Raw genomic sequence first — 23,094 nt, 5'->3', positions numbered from 1 at the left:
TCCTGATAAGGGCAAGTCTGTGCCAATTTCTCTGTATCAGGCATCATCTTATCATGATGCAGGTCATCAAAGTCAACCCGTCTAATTCACATGATATGGCTTTTTAAGGATTTTTTTAATTTTATCATCATCGTTCTAATTTCTTGGTTTTAGCATAAATATTCAATCATCATTTCATAGTGATGCTTATTAAAAAAAAAAAAAACATAATACATATAAAAATACTCATTAATGTATCATATGTCATTTAGTAGTCTTATACTCGAAATAAATGAATATTTACTTGAATTCATATAAATCCATAAATATTTGACATGGATAAATACGCATATTTATGCATTATGCTGTTTGGTGCACTTTGATGCTGTTGACATACTCATTATGCAAGAATTCCATCAATGTGATCATATATATCAGAGAAATCAGAAAATGCATAATTTTAATTTCAGAAATTATTTGATAATTACATTAGAAGTTGAGTATCTTGCCTGATGAAGTAGGTCCTCCTTGTGCCGAACTTTCTTATTTCTCTTTCTTCAAAACTTCAATATTTTGTAAACAGCTTTTCTTCATTTCCTTCTCCTTCCTTCCTTATCTTTGCATCTCTTTTTCCATCATTTTTCTTTCTTTTCTTTTCCTTCTTCCTTTTCTTCTTTTATTTCTCTATTTTGCTTCTGGCACCCTGCGACCCAGCAAGTTTTCTTTCACCCTTACAGGCTCAGGTATGGGAAGAAATAGGAGTTAACTACATATTTACATGCAATTGTGTATTAGATTTAATCAAATCTTAGATTCCTCCGCCCGGAGAAAATCGCCTGAAGAATCAGGAAAATTCAAAACAGTTCACCTCCTACAGTGGTTGCTACAGCACCGCTGCTATTGCTACACCACTTCTGCTACAGTAATCTCCTTGCTAAGTGTCCCAAAAAAATTGTTTTTTGCAGATTACCGGGCTGGCATCAGAGACTCTGCCTCCCCATCCCTATCTTCTATTTAAAAAATTGCAGAAATTGAATAATAATCGTATAACGGAATCAGCAGAGTACTCCACCATCCAAACACCAACACCTATAATTTGAAGTTGACATCATGAGGAGTTCATCTGGGGATTTCTTTAGGAGCTCATCCACCCTCAGCAAATCAAAATTATTTCTTTTCTCAAATTCATACGGCTCTCCACCGTTTTCATGCATCACAACTTCACTACTTGGATGCTCCTGGGAGCGCAGTCTCTTATACAACCTCAATGCAGCAACACAATCTTCATAAGGATCATGCGCTCCAGATTGTATCTCATACCTAATAAGAAAAACGAAAAGGTTATAAAATTAAAGAACCTCTTAACTATTCCTGAAATGATAAAATTTTAGGACAAAATATCTCAAAATTTTTAATCAGAATAGGCCCCAAAGCCGTTAGATTTATTTTGAGATGAGTACAACACATGACAAAGAAATTGTTGATCAATATACAAAGAACAAAAAAGGGAGGAATGAAAAATCTCGCATACAAACCTTGCAACCGTCGGATCCACAAAATCATGCCGAAATCTCGCTGCAAACGGCGCTGCTCCAGTCGATTTCCCGCGATTCTTGCTCAAACTCCGCTCGAGGAGGTTCTTTCGCGTCTTTAAATACCGACCCAAACGAAGTCGATCGCTGCTCTTCACGTCCGATACCTCAGCTCTCTTCCACGACTCTCTGCTCTCCCACGACTGAACTCCTCCTCTCGAAGCCGAGCTCCACCTCCCTCTCCGACTCTACCCCGACCTTGCTCCGACGATGCACAAAATCCCTCCTCTGTCGAGCAGTTCTGAACCTCCATTCCACCTTCTGATCTGCTCGATCCGCTGCTTCCTCCATTCAAGATCCACTCCAGCAGAACCCCACGACCTCTGCCCTGATCCCGACCTCACACAGCTCCGATCCCATTCCCGAACTCCTCCTCTGTTTCATTGTGTCGCGCCTCCTTTCAGCCGAGATCCATGGTAATAAAAAAAATGAAAATAATTTAAGTAAATAATTCTGGTACTCCATTTACAGATATTTTCCTTTGGCTGATTTAAGAGATTTTTTAAGATGATACTGACATTTGCTTATCTCCTAGCATTGAGGTATTATATAATCAATTAACATGACGAGATCAGCCAACACTATAAAACTAATACTAAATATATAAGAAAAATGATATCCAATACTCAAGTATTGTTCCCACTCAAAACTAAGCTTATGCTTGTATATTAATTATTTTAGTAAAAGTTTAAGATTACATATAAATACTCTTAAAGCAGTAGTTAGCCCTCTTGCTTTCATAACAATTCTATATTCTATATCTATAAAAGAATAAATTTTAATTTGCATAACAAGAGTACTAGGCCATTCTTACATCCATTTTCTTCCTCCAACTTGAATAGTCCCTATTTTTTTATTTTACCCTACATAATTTAACGGATAAGTATCATTAGACACTATCATTAAAGTCAAACCAAATTTTCTCAAGTAATAGTTTAGATTCCTTTTTTTCTTTTCCACAGGTAATATGGTTAGCTGATCAAAAGCATAATTTTTTAACTCCTTTGCAAACTAATTTTATGCGCCAATATATTTATTTTATTATCGGCCAGCATAAATAGCATGTATAAATTATCCACATAAAATGAAAAGGCCTGCATCATAATGCAACTACCATATTTATAAGGATACTTGGGAAAAGGGATGCCACAAAAGAAAACTCCCAAAAGAAAATCTTGAACTTTGAATTTTTCTTGGAGGATGCTAAAAGATGAGTCATGCCCAATGCAAGAGGCTCCGAATAAAGCAGGTAAGGAACTAAAGAGAAAAAAAAAATCATAATTGAGCTCCGATTGTCCTAAAGATTCTTATGGAAAGATTTTTTTTTTCTTTCTTTCTTTCTTTTATAATTTCATAGAAGCATTGCATCAATGTCAAAATTTTAAATGCAAACCATCCAAAATAATATTCTCCTATCCAACACAAAACATAACTATAAAAACATGAAACTAAGACATACCCAAGATAAGTTCTTGTTAGGTACTTCAGCGAATGACTGACCAAGTTTGTTTTTAAAAGAGGCACATATTTAGCTGAATCCCTGTAAAGTATCCAAAGGATTAAAGTTTTGTGCAAATTTCAAATTAAAAAACTAGGTAACAAAATATTTTATAGAAATCACACAAATCCACTATTCATAGATTTCTCCAACATTTTATGTTGGTGTACCTTCAACTAGAAGTATTTACCTTATCAAATGGTCGGGATAATTTATTCTTAAGCAATCCAGATCATTATCTAAGCTATGACCAACAAGTAGGCAAGCTTTTCCTCCATACAAACGAATTCTGGAAATTGATTCTTCTCCATTGTACAATATCTCCAAAACTTTCTTTTGAACTTCTCCAATCGGCATTGCATTAACTAAATAATCTTCACTTATACCAGTTGTTTCATATCTAGTGAAAGACCAACAAATTCTGTAATATTAATTGACAATCAAAATCATATTTGTGAAAGGAAATATTACCTGTAATCAGTAACTGGAATTATAGGCTTCACATATGAATGAAATATCACATCCTCGTTTAAATCAATGAGACAGACACGAGCACAGACATCAAGTGACCCATCACTTCCACCACCAACCATTTCACAGTCCAAAGCAATCACTTTAGGAACTCTATCATCAAATTCCATTTCATGTCGTACACCATGATCTACATACATATTCTCAAGTCCCTATAATATTAAACATAATAAAATATAAAGAATAAATGCAAATGCAGCAGCTTTAGCAACGCACTATAAAAAAGTATGAATCTAAATTGTTTTCAAGGTCCACTTACAGGAAAAGAAGCAGGATCCAAGCAACAAGTGCTTCTATGAGCAATTAAATCATCCGAACCATTGAACATTTTAAGGCAAACATTGCAACCCAAACTTGCAAAGATGCAAGCACAGTTATTCTTGGCAAGTGGACCTTAAGATTATTGTAGATACAAGAAATAAGTCAAGAAAAATGACAATAAATAAGATCAGGGTAAGAATACATCACCGTAATCATTGGGATGATTATTAAAAAAGGCTACCTGTAAGATGCTCCCTCACTGACTCCAATGTCTTGCAATATTTTTTACAGACCACACACTTGGGCTGATGCGCAGAATGGTAAGAGGCCTTCATATGCTCAATAAGGTGCTCCTTCTTGTTATATTGCTTGAAGCATGCAGAGCATTTGTGCCTGTCAATAATTTTAGAGCTAAAGTTAAATCTCCAATTAACTACTTGACCTGAACGACGTCATTTAGCTTGAAAAATGATATCAATAGTTTTATGGAAATTTTGTAATAGTGGCTCTTCAGTTGTATTGAGAAGTTGAATGTTAAATTGCTTATTAAATATAATGAAATGTTACACCCGTCCGACTTTTCGTTCCCACCCTGTTACGTGCCTAGCCCAGGAGGGGCCGGCTGAATCGGTCCAGCATGGACCGGTTCAGGTTTACAGCCGGCAGCCCAGTATTGGGCGGAACCAGGGAGGGGGGCGGAAGCCTCAATGGGGCCCACTTGTTGTTTTACACAGCGATTAGGAGGGAAATTTGAATGAGGGGCTGTTTAGGTATTTTGTAAACTTCCTTTGACTTTAATTAGTCTTTTGGAGGTTAGGGTTAGGATCATCTTGAGATTGAATGCAATTTCGAGATCTAGGTTTTGTGTTCTTGGGTTCTAGGGTTGCTAGAGATTTGGAGAATATTTCTTCCTCTCAAATTGAAGAAAATTATATCTTGCTTTGTGTTTCTTGTTTGTTGTTTGAATCAAAGTATTTTCCTTGTGTTTTCTTCTCCAATCCACTAAAATTCCTGCTTTGTTCTTGCTGATTCCTCATTGAAATCAGCCATTTTACTCGCCGTTTTTGTTGATTCTTGCTAGGTTTGCTTGCGAACTCAAGTACTTCATATCAAATTGGTATCAAAGCATTATATTGGGACCATCGGTGGCTTAAATCCAGAAATTTCAGTAAGGAAATTTCATCCGCAAGAAGTTCTTCTAGAAAACCTTGGGAAGGAAGATGGCCATAAGGAAAGTTGAAGTATTGGAGGGAGAAATAGGCCAACTGAAGATAGATTTTGAGGAAAGAATGCTGATTTTCATAATCAATTCGCTTCCATCCATGAAAAGATGGATGGGAGGTTCACTGCCTTGGAAGACATGATGAAGAAGATGCTTGAGGGCAAACAAAACCCGACGACATCGGAAGCAAGGGAAACCACCGGTGACAATGGGAAATGTGGAAATCCGAACCCATTTAGGGGGAAGGGGAATCCGGAAGTGGAGATCCTTGAGGGGAATGATGGAATGTCTCATCTAGAACCACTTTCTAGAGAGGATATGAATATGGTCTATGAAAGAAGGGGTGCTGATTTTTTTGGGAGAAGAGATTATTTTTACCGCCAGGGTGCTGAAGATGAAAGGAGAAGAGGGGAATATGAGGAAGGGCTCGGGTATGATCGTCGAAGGGAAGATCGTGACCACTAGGGAGCATTTTCTCCTCGAGAAATGGGAGGTTATGGAGGAGTTAGGGGAAACGAGGGTGACTCGAGAGTGAGGAAACTAGATGCCCATCTTTGAAGGTGAGGATGTCCATGGCTACATCTACAAGGTGAAGCGATACTTTGCAGTCAATGGATTGACTGAGGAGGAAAAACTAATAGCAGCAGGACTGTGCTTAGAAGGGAAGGCACTGGCATGGTACCAATGGCGGACCATGAGGCGACCCATCCGAAGTTGGAGGGAGTCTAAGAATTGTTTGCTAGAACGTTTCCGAACCAGTAGGGAGGAGATTTCTATGAGCCTTCTTTGCCCTGACGCAGGAGAGGGCCTAGAGGAAATTTTAAGAAGCTGACTGAGAAGGAGATCCAGGAGAAGAGAGCTAAGGAGTTGTGTTTCAGGTGTGATGAGAAGTACATGTCAGGGCATAGGTGTAAGGATCAAACTCTTCAGGTTCTCACCGTCTGCGATGATGAGGAAACTGAAGAGGGAGGTGAGAGCGGGATAGTGGAGGAGGAGGAAGATAAGTTATATCTGGACATCGCAGAAGTCTCTCTAAACTCTGTGGTGGGATTCACCCTGAATCACACCATGATGGTGAAGAAATAGGGGATCATGAGGTAGTGGTGCTGATCGATAGTGGGGCCACCCACAATTTCATCTCTAAACAGATCGTAAATCTGTTGGGTTGAAATTAATGGACACGGGAGGATATGGAGTGATGATGGGCACTGGGAAGGTGGAGATGGGGAGAAGAGTTTGAAGGGGAGTGGTGTTGACCATTCAAGGGATATAGGTGAGAGAGGATTTTCTTTCCTTGGAGTTGGAAAGTACTGATGTCATCCCGGGGATGAAATGACTACAGACCTTGGGGGAGACCAAGGTCAACTGAGGTGCTCTGAGGATGGAATTGATGGTGGAAGGACAGAGGATGGTGATTCAGGGTGATGCAGGGCTATCTAGGGCCGAAGTATCTCTCAAATTCATGATCAAATCCATACAGGAGATAGGAGGTGTGTATTTGGTGGAGCTACAATGCTTGGAGAGGGTTAGTCTGGGGGAAGAGGGATACATTCCAATGGTGGCGAAACCACTCATACAAAGTTCAGGGAGGTGTTCCATCCACTTAAGGGCTTCCATCCAGAGAGCTGGAGCATGCAATCCTTTTGAAGGATGGGGTGTCACCGATTAGTATTCGACCTTACCACTATCCCCAAATTCAGAAAGATGGAATTGAGAAGCTGATTAGGGAGATGTTGGAGGCAGGGATCGTCAGATCAAGTGTGAGTCCTTTCTCTAGACTAGTCTTACAAGTCAAAAAGAATGATGGGAGCTGGAGGTTTTGCGTGGATTATAGGCCTTTGAACAAGGAGATGGTACCGAATAAATTCCTCATTCTTGTGATAAATGAGTTATTAGATGAGCTGCATGAAGTAGTAGTGTTTTCTAAGATAGACCTGAAGCCGGGCTACCACCAAATCAGAATGAAGGAGGATATTCAGTAGATAGCTTTCAGAATGCACGAGGGGCACTATGAGTTCTTGGTGATGCCATTTAGGCTCACTAATGCCCCTGCTACTTTCCAGTCTTTGACGAATAGGGTATTCGGACAACATGTCAGGAAGTTTGTGTTGGTCTTTTTTGATGACATCTTGGTGTACAGCCAAACAGAGGATGAGCATTTAGAGCACTTAAAAGAGGTTCTTAAAATTCTACAGGCACATCAGCTGAGGGCTAACCTAAAGAAGTTCAACTTCGCCCAATATAGGGTGGAGTATGAGACATGTAGTGTCTCAGGAGGGAGTGGCGGGCGATCAGTCAAAAATTGAGGCAATGCATAAATAGCTAATGCCTAAGACCATAAGGGAGTTGAGGGGTTTCCGAGGATTGACTGTCTACTACAGGAGATTTGTGATGGGGTACAGTACCATCGCTTGGTCGTTCACTGAGCAATTGAAGAAGGACATTTTTTTGTGGGGAGAGGCAGCAACCCAGGCTTTTGAGAGGTTGAAAAAAGCCATGACAACAGTCCCAGTGTTAGCACATCCGAATTTCAGTCAGATCTTTGTAGTGGAGACCGATGCGTCAGGGTATGGCTTGAGGGCAGGATTGATGCAGAATCACAGGCTTGTAGCCTACTTCAGTCAGGTGATGTCGATCAAGGCTCGATTGAAGTCAGTATACGAGAGAGAGCTTATGGCTATAGTCTTGACCATTTAGAAATGACGCCCTTACCTTTTGAGTAGGCATTTCATTGTTCGTACCTGTTGGAGCAAAGGATAGTGACTGAGGAACATCAGAAGTGGCTGTTAAAGCTTTTAGGCTATGATTTTGAGATCCAGTATTGGCCGGGGGTGGAAAATAAGGCGGCTGACGTCTTATCTAGATGTGTTGGGGAATTTCAGGAGTTGGCAGTTTCAGTACCATTGATAATTAACTAGGGGGCCATCAAGGAATAAAAACATACAGAACGAAGAGTTGAAGAAGATAAGGAAAGATTTGATGAAAGATAGTAGTAGTCATTCGAGATACTATCTTCAGGGGGAGAGGTTATTGCATCAGGGGAGGTTTGTGATGCCACGAACAACCGTACGCATTCCTCACTTATTACAGGAATTCCATAGCAGTGCAGTTGGGGGTTATTCGGGAGTACAGAGGACATATAGGAGGCTGGCATCGGAGCTTTACTGGAAGGGGATATATAAAGATGTTGAAGAGAAGGTGGCAAAGTGTGAGGTGTGCCAGAGAAATAAATATATAACAATGGCACCTACAGGATTACTACAACCCTTAACACTTCCAAACAGAATATGGGAGGAAGTGTCCACGGACTTCGTCGATGGCCTACCCTGTTCAGAGGGATTCATAGTCATTTTGGTCGTGGTGGACCGACTTAGTAAGTATGCACATTTTATCCTTCTACGACATCCCTACACCATAGTATCAGTGGTAGTAGCATTTATCCAGGAAGTGGTTAGATTACACAAGATTCCTGAATTGATTATGTCTGATCGAGACAAAGTGTTCCTCAGCCAATTTTGGAGGGAGCTTTTCAGAATGCAGAGCACCATTCTCAAGAGAAGTACCGCCTACCATCTACAGACAGACGAACAGACAGAAGTGGTGAACGGGAGTTTGGAAACATATTTGAGGTATTTTTGCTTCTGAAACACCACGGAAGTGGGCTAAATGGTTACCATGGACTGAGTATTGGTACAATACTTCGTACCATTATGCGTCCCAAATGACTCCTTTTAAGGTGCTCTATGGAAGAGACCCTCACACTTAATGCATTTTAAGAGAGGAAACACACCAGTCTCTTCAGTTGAATAGTACCTAGAGGAGAGGGACTAGATGTTGGAGGAGTTAAAGAAACATCTGTAGATGACACAACAAATCATAAAAAAGTGGGCATAAACACACAGGAGAGGCATACAGTATGAAGTGGGGGAAAAAGTGTTCTTGAAGTAAGGCCCTATAGGCAGAAATTAATTGCTAACAAGGGAAGGAGAAATTGGCTCTGAGGTACTTTGGTCCCTACGAAGTGGTGGACAAGATCGAAACAGTGACATATCGATTGAAGTTACCCTCAACAGCTACAATACACCCGCTTTTCCATGTGTCGCAGCTGAGGAGAGCTCTAGGGGAGCATGCAGTTAGTGCGGAGTTCCCAGATACACTGACAGAGGAGTTGGAAGTGATCTTAGAATCACTGGAGTTAGGTGGAGTCATAGTGGATAAAAAGGGGAACAAGGAAGTGCTTATCAGATGGAAAGACATTCATGAGTTTGAGGCCACTTAGGAACTATACGACAGAGTGAGATTCCAATTTCCTTCTTTCTTAAGTATTAAGTGTGTCAGCATAAAAAATTTACGTGAATCAACTGCTTAGTGAGGGCATCATCGAGAACTTTCTGTAGGGCTTCATGTTCTTTCAAACTAATGCAATAATGAGGCAGATTTGGCAACTTGGAGCCTAGATCAAATTCAAATTAGTTTTGGAAAATTTTGAGTGATAATTCAGAAATTCACCAGAGTATACTCCAGGGAATTGTTTGAGTAATTCATAAATTTTTAGAAGAAGAGTTTAACCACTAGGAGGAAAGAACTAGCCACAAGGAGCAGCACCATGCGGCTCTGCTTTGATTCAACACAAAAGATTAACGGCTTAATATAGTTGTCAGATGGATTATAAGGCAAGCTGATCTCCTAGAGCTATCTTGAGATCGCCAAGATACTATGAAATTTGATGCCACTCCGGTTCATGAATATCTACTCATGCATTCAACCAGTATAACTCCTCAGTATACTCTAACAAGGCAACCTGGTTGTTGATATTGGTGATATTGTCAATAGAGAGAAATCAGTCATGAGTAGCTTGCAGAAATCAGTCATGTAGATTTTGTAATGGTACGGATTCGTCCGGAGCGGTTTCCACAAGTAACCGTTAAAAAATTACATGCTAGAAGCGCCGAACCTTTTAAAATAATATAAAAAATAAATAATAACGCTTGTATGCTAGACCTCCATGAGGGCTTTAACATGAATCCTACGTTTAACATCGAAGATCTAGTAGCTTTTGAGAGACCAGAGTTTAATCCCACAAATCCATTAAATATTGAGCCTTGTGTGACCTTACCTGGTGAGAACCTTAGCCTACCTCCACTTCCAAATATCCCTACTTTATCTAATGCGGAGAATATTAAAGCAATACTTAGTGATGAAATAATCTCAACTATAGATGGTGGGTGCCAAAGGTATTTAGTTCAATGAAAATGAAAACCGGAGATGGAAAACACATGGATTGATCATGATGAACTACAAAGATTGGACCTTGATCTTTTAGAGTTGTACGAGAGTTCCCGAGACACTTACTCGACGGGGTCGAGCTTTCTCCCACCCGAGGAGAATGATGGGGACATCAGCAAAAGACTTCGACGCATCTACCATCTAAAGAATTGTAGATCGACGGCTATGATTTAGAGTCTCTATTTATGAAGCATTTATGTATTTATTTTATTTATATTTCAATTTTTAGCATTGTACCCCTGTGAGGGATTTCTTTTATGTTGTAGCCCTAAGGGCATTTGAGTCTTTTATTTTTTTTTATTTTGGAGGCCTTTTTATTTTTTTTATTTTGGAGGCCTATATATTAAGGCCTTAGTCATTATATTAGGGTTAATGATTTGATGAATGAAAATTTCAGATTTTGGTTATTTATTTCTTTTTGAGCTCTTGAGAAAAGAAGAGAGAACCCTAGGAGAGGGAGAGGGCCAAAGCAACACCCGACAGCCATCGGAAGAGTTCGGGCTCTCGGCTTCCCCTTTCCCTTTCTCTTTCCCACCCCTTCTACCCTCACCAAGCCACTGGCCCCTTGCCCCACAAAGCCAAACAGCCGAACTCTACACCCGTTCCCCTTCACCACCCAAATAGCCGGCCAAATCCCCTATCCCCCCACCCAAACCATCGGCCAAACCCCTACCATCCCCCTTACACCCGCCGACCAAACACCCCTTTCCCACATCAAACCCGCCAGCCTCCCCCATCACACCCGAGCCTTGATCCCCTTCCTAATTTAGCCCAACTCCTATTTGGAAAGTTTTTTAATTCATATTCAAATGAAATTGAATTTTAAATTCCTTCCTAATTAGCCTACACCTATTTTGGAGATCCCTTAATTACCTAAAATTTGAAATTAATTCAGATTTAATTCTCCAATCAATAATTAATGCAAGGGTCCACATACATCGAATGTGGACACCTCTCCTCCCCTTCCTTTGGCCGACCCCCTCCCTTTCCTTTTCTCTCTGTTTGCTTGCTGGAAATGCTGAGGTAGTGATAAGGCGTTGATCTATTGTTGTAAGTACGCTGCACATGGTTTCGCCACTAGGCAATTTCTTAATCATGCTTGTTGGCTTCATTTTGATAAGCTTGTACAATTTTGATAAGTGCTTAATGGATTAACTACATTTTGATAAGTACTAAACTACAAACTTGTACTATTTTTTATTAGTGTACTTAATGGCTTCATTTTGATAAGCATGAGAGCTATGATGCACCGACAAGGACACGGCGGCACGGACATGACAAGACACAGCACGGGACATGGCATTTTTTAAAAATATAGGACACAGGTGCAGCGTGGACACGGCATAATAATTTTTTAATATAATATATAGAAATTAAGATAACATTATATTAAAAATGGCAAGCAATATTAAATCAAAGTTATGATAACTTGTTTAGCTTATAACATAAAGATGTTTAGTACAAAAATGTCTAGTACAACCACAAAAATATAAGCAAAAAATTATTTAGTACAACATGAAGGTCCAACTACTCAATAGAGGGAATGATAGAATTAGATTCAGAGGATGATCTTTGGCCTTCAATATCATCATCATTGAATATCATTGCTTCCAACTCTGGTTCATCTAGAGAAAGATTTGCAACTTTCAATAACCCCATATCATCAAAGCATTCGAACTCATCTCCAACAACATCTCACATCTTGTTATCACATGTCATATAAAGTGGGGTTTTTCTTGATAGAAGACGAAGATTTGTATGCACATAAACTAAATCTTCAGTCCGTTGTGGAGTTATTTTATTTATCTTCATTGATTGAATAAATGAGTATGTGCTCCAATTTCTCTCACAATAAGAAGAGGATGATACTTGATCAAGAAGTTTTATTGCTATGGTTGAAGAAGCAGTGCTGAAGCTCCATGAATCAACCACCACATTTTTGAATCCATCATCCATCTATCAACCAAAGATTCTTGATCACCAAAATCCTCTAAATTTGGAACTTTGCAAGTTCTATATTAGTTTTTCTTCTCTCCTCCTCATTTGGGAAATATCGTTTCAAGCATATATTTTTCATATTTGACACTTCTAAATCTTTTTGTGATGAGACACGTTGAGGGTCTTCTTGAAGCCATTCTTTACTTGAATACCTTCAAATAATACAAAGCATATAAAATATTTAATCATTTACCAAGAAATCTATAAATTAATTCAAAAGATGAATACAAATATACCTTGGATTTAATGAGTGGGCAAAATAATGCAAAGGTGTGTTGCTTTTGGTCTACCTATCCTCAAGAATGATATAGACAATACTCCAAAAACTTAAGTCTTATTATGTGACTTTCTTTCATGTATGTATATAATTTCTTTCACTTTTGTTAACATAGAGTCCCACATCTCATAAATTAAATGTATGCATGATTTATCTGTGTCATCCTCTCTCAACATATCATAAATCGAATCAGTGAAAGCCAATATGTAATCTACATTATCCCACCACGAATCATCTAAGACCTTTTCTTTCACATATCTTGCATTCCCAACATTATCTTCTCGATAGCAAGACCGCTTCTCACTAATCATCATAGATTGAAGGGCATTTTTTATTTGTTTGAATTTTCTCAACATAATTATTATAGAGGCAAAATGAATTTCAGCAACAGCTAACATTCTCAAATGTGAGAAATTATTAAATATTGAAAGTCTCATTGAGTGGTTCATAATGAAATTTCTAATCAAAACAGCATCATCTGCAACCACTGTTATCCAATGACATTCAGCATAGATGATTTCATTTGTCTCTGTATTCTTTGCTATACAAATATTTTTTAGAGCAAGATTTAAAGTAAGCACAACACATGGAGTTCAGAATATATGAGGATAAGTTTGCTCCACCAACAATCCTGCAGCTCTACACACCGGCGCATTATCTGCTATAACCTGCACAACATTTGAAGGCCCAATAATGACTATCATCTCTTTAATCAAATTGGCAATGAAATATTTATCCTTGTATTCTCCTTCACAATTCATAGCTTTAATAAATATTGAGCAATTCTCTGTAATGGCCATAAAATTAATGAGTGGTCTTCTTTGAGGATCAATCCAACCATCACACATCAAAGTGACTCCTTTTTCTTTCCACACACCTTTTGTTGGTTCAAGCAATGTTTCAATATGTGCTCTTTCCCTTTCCAATAATTTTGATCTTAATGCATTATAGCCAGGTGGAACATAACCAACAAGATTGTTATTACATGCAAAAGTGAATGCATTTTTGTAATGAGGATTTCTTGCAAGGTTGAAAGAAAGTCCAGCTGCTCGAAAGAAAGTTCAGCTGAAAAAAACATTCTTGCAATTTCACCATCTAATTTTTCTCGTAGCTGCATGTTAAAAGCCTTCTCTAAAGCACTACTGGCAACTCCTTTTCTTTTTTTTTGAATCATATCATTCACTTCTATATGATAATGAATGATCAACTATAACCGATGAGGAAGAAGTGTGGGATGAACCATGGGTAGATGGCAAAGATATCTCTTTAGGAAGTGCCCTTTTGATCCTAGATTCAGCTTCATCAACTTGTCTATTCAATGCAATCAACTGTGACGTAGTAATCTTATGACACATTTTAATTCCATGGCCAAAAATCTTAAGAAGATGTGCTTTCACCCTAAAATAAAATCCTTTGTATGTGTCACCACAATAATTGTATTTAAATAACACATTCCCTATTCCTTCAAAAGTTTTTCTTAATTTTGTAACATGAATTCATAATGCCTTATCAATTTCTACAGATGACTCTTTTGAACCACTCCCACCAGCACTAGTGCTCATTTTGCTTTTAAAATAACTAGTGAAATAGAAGAAATAAAGACTTATTGTAAAACAATTAAAAATTGCCAAACAAAGTTAAAAAAATAATTAAAGAACTATTCCATCATGCATTATAACTATCTGACTAAAAAATAATTAAAAATTTGCAATTATGCCTCCAAGGGGGCGCCCCCGGAATAAATTTTTATTGTAAGAGTAAAAGCGCAGTGAAAGCACAGTTAAAGCGCACTTAAAGCGCAACAAAAACGCAGTTAAAGCACACTTAAAGTGCACTTAAAGTGCATTAAATAAATAAATTTTTATTGTAAAAATAATTTTAATCCAAAACAAATAAAATACTTTAAAAAAATATGCTTTTCTGATCACAAATATACAGAATCACTGATAAATGAAGAGAAATGGTGAATGGAGAAAAAAATGACGAAATCAACTTACAGGTTTGAAAAATTTTCTGCGGTTTGGCGTCGGCTTCCCTTAGCTACGCCCAAAAACTAAGGATAATGGCTTGCTGCTTACGGTCGTAAGGAAAGACCAAGGGTGCGATCTCCAGCCGACCGCTGCTGCCTCAATCGCTCGGGAAGACCACGAATACGAATAGGAATACGGAGTTAAGGAGAAGATGAAGACTCGGGTGTGAACCGGCTAATATGAAATAGCAGTATTAGGGTTTTTTTATTTAATTAATTATATAATAGCCGGACACGCATGTCTGTTTTAATTTTTTTAAAATGGGACACACTAGTGACGCGTCCGACACATGTCCTCGCCGTTTCGGACGCGTGTCCGTATCCGACACGTGTCCGACACTGCATACCTTCTTAAAACAAAGTGTCGGTGCATCAGAGCATGAGTGGTATTTATACAAATGTCTAGGAGACGACTGAATTCTACACATGGGCACTTGCAGTAGAACGTTGTGGATGGCTCTATCAGGGCAGTTCTGCCGTGATGCCCAATTCTGTTAGAGGTCACTGCTCTGGGCGGCTGAAGTTGGAAACGTGGAATCCAATGTAAGCTGCCTGCTGGCAGATCTATCGTGCTTATCAAATACTAGCATATCACAGCGAAGCTAATTTATTGGGTTGATTATTAAACTTGCTTGGATACTTATGCAATTTTTTAAGATTTTTTTATGAATGTCAAATAATATTAATTAGTAATTTATTAATCTATTTGAAATAATAACTTCTTGACGGCGGTTTGAGGAAGAAAATGGCGAAGTCCGGAGGAGAAGAGAGAGAAAACTAACCGAATAATCGGGGACTCTGAATTTGGAATTGCGGCCATCGTCTCCATCAAACTCCAGCAAGCTTCGGCGAGGGAACCGGAGTGCCGGCGATGTTCACTTCGGTGATTGAAGGAGCGGCGGAGAGGGAACGAACCACCGGAACAAGAGCTGATGAGGTTTTTGTTTGCTTCGGCTAGCTACCGACCAACACGAGAGGGGAAGTTAAAATTTATCTCTTTTACTTAGGAAACTTTAACCTAAATACAATGATTAGCCAAAAATTATGGTTAATCCTAAATATTAATAAATTATTTTTTTCCCAATTATGAATCTAATTACAAATATTTTGAATAGGATTATTAAAGCAGCGAACTTTATTTTAATTTTGAATATAATTATTAAATATTAAATATTTAAAAAGAAATATAGTTAATTCTATATTTCAATAATCACATTCTAAATAATAATAATTTGATTCATGATTTAAAGTGCAACAATAATATTAAGCCTTTATCCCACTATATCGGGTTGATTATATGAAACTTTTTTCTCCAATGTATCCTATTAGGGCATCTCCAATGGAGAACTCCATTTTTCACGACCTTCAGGGCTTCACGCCAGCTGACGACGACAGTCGTATTTCCAAGTTTTACTTTTTTTTTTTTCAGTGATTCATTGAAGGAGTTGATGATTTGCCCAATCGCCCACACTTTTCTCTGATCGAGTTAAAGCATCCTTTACTTTCTAGGGTTAGGAGAAATGATGATTTCTCTCTGTTTGCTTGCTGGCAATGCTGAGGCGGCGCTACGGTGCTGATCTATAGTTATAAGTACGTTGCACATGATTTTGCCTCTAGGTTAATCAGTAAATGCAATTTCTTAATCATGCTTGTTGGCTTCATTTTGATAAGCTTGTATCTAATATAACCTTATAGTTAACATTCTTCTAATGTGCATTTATAAGAATGATTTTTATATGTCCTTTGTGGCAAATGTGGTCATTACAAGAAACTAGAACCTGAGGTAAAGAATATTTAGATAGTTACCTTCGTCACTTTGGGGGAAATTTTCCAATTTCCACTATTTACTTTTAGCCTTATAGTTACCTTTATCACGTTGCTTTCATTCAAATTTTTCCCCCACGTGAAAAAAATCCTAGCTCCGCCCTTGGTTGCTACGGCCTTTGAGAAGTATTTGATTGGTCAAACAGTCCCAAAAAACACATACCAATTAATGTCTAAGATATGTTTGTGAATTTTGAGAATATTGTGTGAGAGATAAATGGCAGGTGTAGAAGATTAAGCAGAAATAGCTTACGGTGTGGTGATGGTGTACGTAGAAGGCCTTGATTACTATTTGTGATGGGGATGTTAGAGTCATCACCTACAATTACTGTGTATGCATAATCATAAGGTCGTGGTTGTTGAAGGTTGTTAATATCTGCTGTGAGATGAGTTGAAGCGCTAAAGTCCAAATACCAATTGCTGGAGGAAAACTATTGATGCGAACACAAATTGATTATAGGTGTGGAAGGCAGTGTAGTGTACTAAAGGTTGCATCTGTGCCAACAAGTAACTGCAATATGGTTAATTTTCCCATATATTTGGCATGTAGGACGAGGAATGTTGGGTTGTCGTCCTCCTCGATCCGGTGAATAGATGTTGCGGGAGGGTATTGGAGTGGTAGGTGAATAGCATCCTCTGTTGGATGTTGGGCGCAACCTCAAGTGGAAAAGAATGCAGAGTCTGAGGATCGGAGTTTGGAGCTTTCGGTGGAGAGGTTAATCTCTTCACTGCAAAGTAGTGAATAGGGATCGTCTAGGTAATTTTATATGAATGACAGTTTTTAAGGATTGGTAGGTTGCAGATAATCCATTAAGTATGTAAAAGATGATATCTTCATGATCAATGTTGGAGCCTGTGGTTGAGATGTTATCAACGAGAGTTTTGATGTTGGTTGCAGGTAATCCATTAAGTACTTATGCTCCGATACCATGAAAGACTTCTAATATAGTATAGCAGTGAGAACTCAACTACAAGCCAGTAGAAATGTAAGCAAAAAAATAGGGAAAGGATATATTGTTTATTGAATTAGCTTAACCGTTGGAATACATGAGAGGTATTTATACAAATGTCTAGGAGACGAGCTGAATTCTACACATGGGTACTTGTAGTAGAACGCTGTGGATGGCTCTATCAGGGCAGTTCTGCCGTGATGCCCAATTCTGTTAGAGGTCACTGCTCTGGGCGGCTGAAGGCGGAAACGTGGAATCCAATGTGAGCTGGCTTCTGGCAGATCTATTGTGCTTATCAAATACTAGTTTATCACAGCGAAGCTAATTTATTGGGTTGATTATTAAAGTTGTTTGGATACTTATTTCAGTGTTCAAGAATTTTCTATGAATGTCAAATAATATTAATTAGTAATTTATTAATCTATTTGAAATAATAACTTCTTCACGGCGGTTTGAGGAAGAAAATGGCGTAGTCCGGAGGAGAAGAGAGAGAAAACTAACCGAATAATCCGAGACTCTGAATTTGGAATTGCGGCCATCGTCTCCATCAAACTCCCGCAAGCTTCGGCGAGGGAACCGGAGTGCCGGCGATGTTCACTTCGGTGATTGAGGGAGCGGCGGAGAGGGAACGAACCACCCGAACAAGAGCTGATGAGGTTTTTGTTTGCTTCGGCTAGCTACCGACCAACACGAGAGGGGAAGTTAAAATTTATCTCTTTTACTTTGGAAACTTTAACCTAAATACAATGATTAGCCAAAAATTATGATTAATCCTAAATATTAATAAATTATTTTTTTCCCAATTATGAATCTAATTACAAATATTTTGAATAGGATTATTAAAGCAGCGAACTTTATTTTAATTTTGAATATAATTATTAAATATTAAATATTTAAAAAGAAATATAGTTAATTCTATATTTCAATAATCACATTCTAAATAATAATAATTTGATTCATGATTTAAAGTGCAACAATAATATTAAGCCTTTATCCCACTATATCGGGTTGATTATATGAAACTTTTTTCTCCAATGTATCCTATTAGGGCATCTCCAATGGAGAACTCCATTTTTCACGTCAAAATACCGCAAAACGCAAAAATGGCGTGGTGCTTCTCCAATCGAACGCCATTTTTTTGCTTCTGCGCGAAGGTAATGATCCTTCTCCTTTGGCACGTTTTTCTGGTTGAGAGAGGAAAATAGCGTGGGTGAATAGTGGAACACCAATATTGGTGTTGCACTGTTCACCCGCAAGCAAATGGCGGACGTTTTGGCGTTCGGCTGGTGCGACCGAACGACGCAAAACACTCGTTTGGCGTTCGGTTGGAGATGGTCTTAAGAGTCAAATTTTATTTAAATATAATAAAAAAGTTCATTTCTAATTTTTTCTAACCACATTTTTTTAGATTTGCCTTACCCTTCTTAACATAGGTCAAATTTAATACATCTCTCTTAATTAGGTATTTGGGAGGCCAATATTTTTATTTGACCAAACCATCTAAGGCGACTCTCTCTAATCTTATATTTCATTGGAGCTACTCCAACCTTTCTATGTATATGCTTCTTTCATGTTTTGCCTCAAAGAGTAAAGTCACTCATCTACTTGAGCATCTTCATCTCTGTGATACTTAACTTAATTTTACGCTTCTTTGTCATTGACCAATATTCTATGCCATAAAGCATTACAGATCTCACCACCATCCTATAGAATTTTCCCTTAAGTTTGAGGGATATTTTTCTATCACACAACAGGCCTGATACATTCCTCTACTTCAACCAAACAATTTGAATTCTACTAACAATAGCCCCATCTATCTTACCATCACTCTGAACAATAGATGTGAGATAACTAAAATGTGTATCCTTGTTAATGACTTGGTCGCTCAAAGTACAATCTCCCCACTAGTTCTATTATTATTAAAATTACACTTCATGTATTCAATTTTAGATCTACTCAAACGAAAACCTTTAGACTCGAAGGTTGACCTCCATAATTCAAGTTTACCTTCGACTCCCTCTCTAGTCTTATCCACAAGAAGAATATAATCAGCATAAAATATACGCCATGGTATATCTTCTTATAAATGTCTAGTATGAACATCCATGACTAAAACAAAAGATATGGGTTTAAAGTTGACCCTTGATGTAATCCAATTGAAATAAGAAAATACTTAGTCAAACCACCTTGTATTTGATCACAAATAACAACTTGTGCATACACATCCTTAATGACTTGAGTATAAGCATTATTAACCCCTTTCATTTCTAAAACTTTGCACATCACTTCTCTTGAAACTTTATCATAAGCTTTCTCTAAATCAATAAATATCATATGTAGATCCTCCTTTTTCTCTCAATACTTTTCTATCAAACCTCTCAATACATGTATAGCTTCAATAATAGACCCTCATGAATCAAAATTGATTTTGAGAAACATTAGTATTACATTATAACCTATACCCAATTACTCTCTCCCATAGAAGTATGAAATATTAACTATTTTCCTTAAAACTCACACAGTTTTTTTGGATCACCTTTATTCTTAAAAATAAGAATGAATACACTCCTTCTCCACTCATCAGACATATTTTTTAGTGTAACACCCAATAGTCTAATTTTGAAAGCATTTTCTATTTTAATCTCTTAATTAATCAATTAGAGATTATATGAATTAATCAATATAAATTAATCCAACGAAAGCAACTAAGAATTATATACATTAAATTATAAAATTATATTCATCCCCCAAAATACATGTACAGAAGCGAGGAGATCAATCATTGTAATTATTTCAACTTTCTAAGCTCCTAACTACAAAAAATAAAATTAGAAAAATTATAGAAAAAAATAAACTGATTCCTAATCTATCATCACTCCATTGGATCTTGACCCCTTCTTGAAAATATGTAAAACTACATAATAAGAGAACAACTCAATAGGTTACTAAAACCTATAATTAAAATCAATGTAAGGCAATAGAATTATATACATATAATCATTCAAAACTATAAGTATGAATATATAATTGTAAAAGTATGTAATAATGATTGAAACAGTAACATGTCATATGATCAATAAATATCAATATAACTATATATCTTAAAAGTAGTGATCAATAACCAAGTATACAGTGGTCTGCAATCAGTAACTATAAACAAGGGATCGATAAATTTTATCATTTTTATACCCATTAGTTAAGAACAGTTTCTATTTATCATTTCTATACCTATCATAGTTAAATGCATGTTGTACTATCGCACTCAAGGATCAATATTAGAAGAATTACATCTATATTTCATTTTAATCATTTAATTAGAGCTTACCAATGAACATTATAAAGAAACATGATTGCATTTTTATCTTGTATGGAACATCATATTTTAGGATATTTTCCTTTTTCTGAAAACATGAAACTACTTAATGAGCACATAGTCAAACAAGTAATTAAAATCTTACAATTGAAATCAATGCTATAACTATATATATATATATATATATATATATATATATATATATATATATATATATATATAGGAATATATATATATATATATATATAGTACATCAATGTTTAATATTGTTATTTGTATTAATTATTCTTCTATAGTTCATTATTATTTCATCAATTTATTCTTATAATAGTAATCACATTTTAATCCATTACAACATCAGGTGATAGCTAATAATATTAGGGCTACAACATAAACCAAGGTTCGCCAAGGGCTAACTCATGCTCAGGCTCAATAAGAGCTAGTTCAGTGTGTTAAAGATTAAAATACCAGTTACAACATAATACTCTGTAATATTAGAATAGCTAAATGAAACAAGTTCGAACAATCTTATTCTTTAGCTTTAGTTATGTATCACGACATATCTTTAAGCTCGTGAACATGCTGCTAAGAAGCTCGATTAGAGTTTTAAAAATAAATACTATTTAGTGCAGGAGCAAGATGCCCTTAAGATATACTCATTAAATAGAATAAAATTTGTAACAAGAATGACTGACAAATATGATCTGAAGACCTTTTTTTTATTTTCTCGTTTCTTCCCCTCTTTCAATATCATGTCATATTTTTATGTAATCTATCGTATATGCTTCTATCATATACATATACAAACACTATAAGCAAAAAAAGATATCTAATTATCTGTGTTGTTTTACTTGTATCCAGTCCTATAGGCCAACCCTATAGGAATCAATCTTAATCACAAATTATTTAGGTCATGTAGCTTTTATGAGAAGCCATCACTTCCTATCACTCGATGTATTATATCATATCAAATTGTCTCCATATGCATCTCTTTTCATATTATTTAGAATAACACCGCAAAATATTATTTTAAAGGAAAGCCCATCTACCCTTCTGTACATGGTAATATTTCTAACTAAGCTGAATCAGTTAATCATTTATGAGCCATCCTTTCTTACATACACACATTTTACAACATATATAACAAAATAAATATCTCATAACACATTAAATGTTTAATTTATTGTATAATATCAATGCATGTAAAATTTGAATATAAACCAAAATTAGTGGAATGCATAAGAAAATGCAGTGTGCTTGTTTTCATATATATCCATAATGACTATATTATAACAGTATGCATACCATATAAGTAATAAAATTATTTTAATAATCATTACTCAAATTTCTAAATTTATCCAAATTAAGATATTTCCTCAAAACTATAAAAATACCAAGTAAAAATTTAATATATTCATATCAAAATGCTCATATTGATAACATCTATCACACACTAAAAGTTATGTGATGGAAGTTTGCAAAAAATTAAGATATCATACCTTTTGTATATTTTAAATAAATTAAAATATATAAAATACAAAATATGAAAAATCATTGAAATTAGAGGTAGTATAATGATAGTCCACCTGAATAACTTTCCCAACATGATTGACTGATGAAAATCACTCTACGATCTTCAAATCCTATATTTTTTTCTCCCCCATCTATTTTCTGTCTTAATTCAACGCTCATTTAGTCTAATGAAGGATTTAAAAGTGATTAATATGAGTGGATTAGGATATTTAGATTAAAATAGTAACATAATACTATATAATTATATAAATTATTTAGTTTTAAATATAAATATAATATAAATTATGTTACACTTTCAAATTCAGAACTTAAAAATTATTAAAAAAAAATATTCAATAAATATCATATCATTTTTAGAAGATTTTAGTCATATCGATTTGTCAAACGGACATCTAACGGCCCCAAAATCTCCACATATACCTATAAGTGTCAATTTTTGACATTACCCATAATGAGAAAGTTATCATAAATAAAGCACAATAATATATATCATATGATGAAGATTGTTTTCAAAATTGACTTATAATGAGTCCTCTAACAATTATTTGATTTGATCAAAATATGGGTGATTACATTTAGTTTTCAAAATAATATTGAAAAGTATAGTAAGCCAAAAAACTCCTTGATCTCATATGCATTTTCACATCTCTATTGGAATATCATTAGATCCAAGAGCTTTTTCACACTTCATTTTCTTTAAATTCTCTCTAACTTTGATTTTTTACCAAGTCACATGAAGTTGATAATACTACAAATCATCATAATGCACCTTCTTTAGTTATAAAGGAGGCACTATTCATT

At 36.3% G+C, this 23,094-nt stretch overlaps 1 protein-coding gene across 1 annotated transcript; it reads right to left on the bottom strand.

Moving 5' to 3' along the window:
- Positions 1-488: 488 nt before the first annotated feature.
- Positions 489-18,137, bottom strand: LOC110115819. The gene is made up of 7 exons (XM_020849188.2): positions 17,949-18,137; positions 4,103-4,254; positions 3,860-3,993; positions 3,541-3,752; positions 3,260-3,469; positions 3,031-3,111; positions 489-1,299 (listed from the first exon to the last, which is right to left on the bottom strand). The coding sequence occupies exons 1-7, from the start codon at positions 17,993-17,995 to the stop codon at positions 1,035-1,037; spliced, it is 1,101 nt and encodes a 366-aa protein (XP_020704847.1). The 5' UTR covers positions 17,996-18,137; the 3' UTR covers positions 489-1,034.
- Between the last annotated feature and the right edge of the window lie 4,957 nt (positions 18,138-23,094).

This window comes from Dendrobium catenatum, unplaced genomic scaffold (assembly GCF_001605985.2).
Source record: "Dendrobium catenatum unplaced genomic scaffold, ASM160598v2 fragScaff_scaffold_1586, whole genome shotgun sequence".
Lineage (NCBI taxonomy): Eukaryota > Viridiplantae > Streptophyta > Magnoliopsida > Asparagales > Orchidaceae > Dendrobium > Dendrobium catenatum.
The sequence above is the reverse complement of the archived record's forward strand: the minus strand, read 5'-3'. Positions and strand labels throughout refer to the sequence as shown.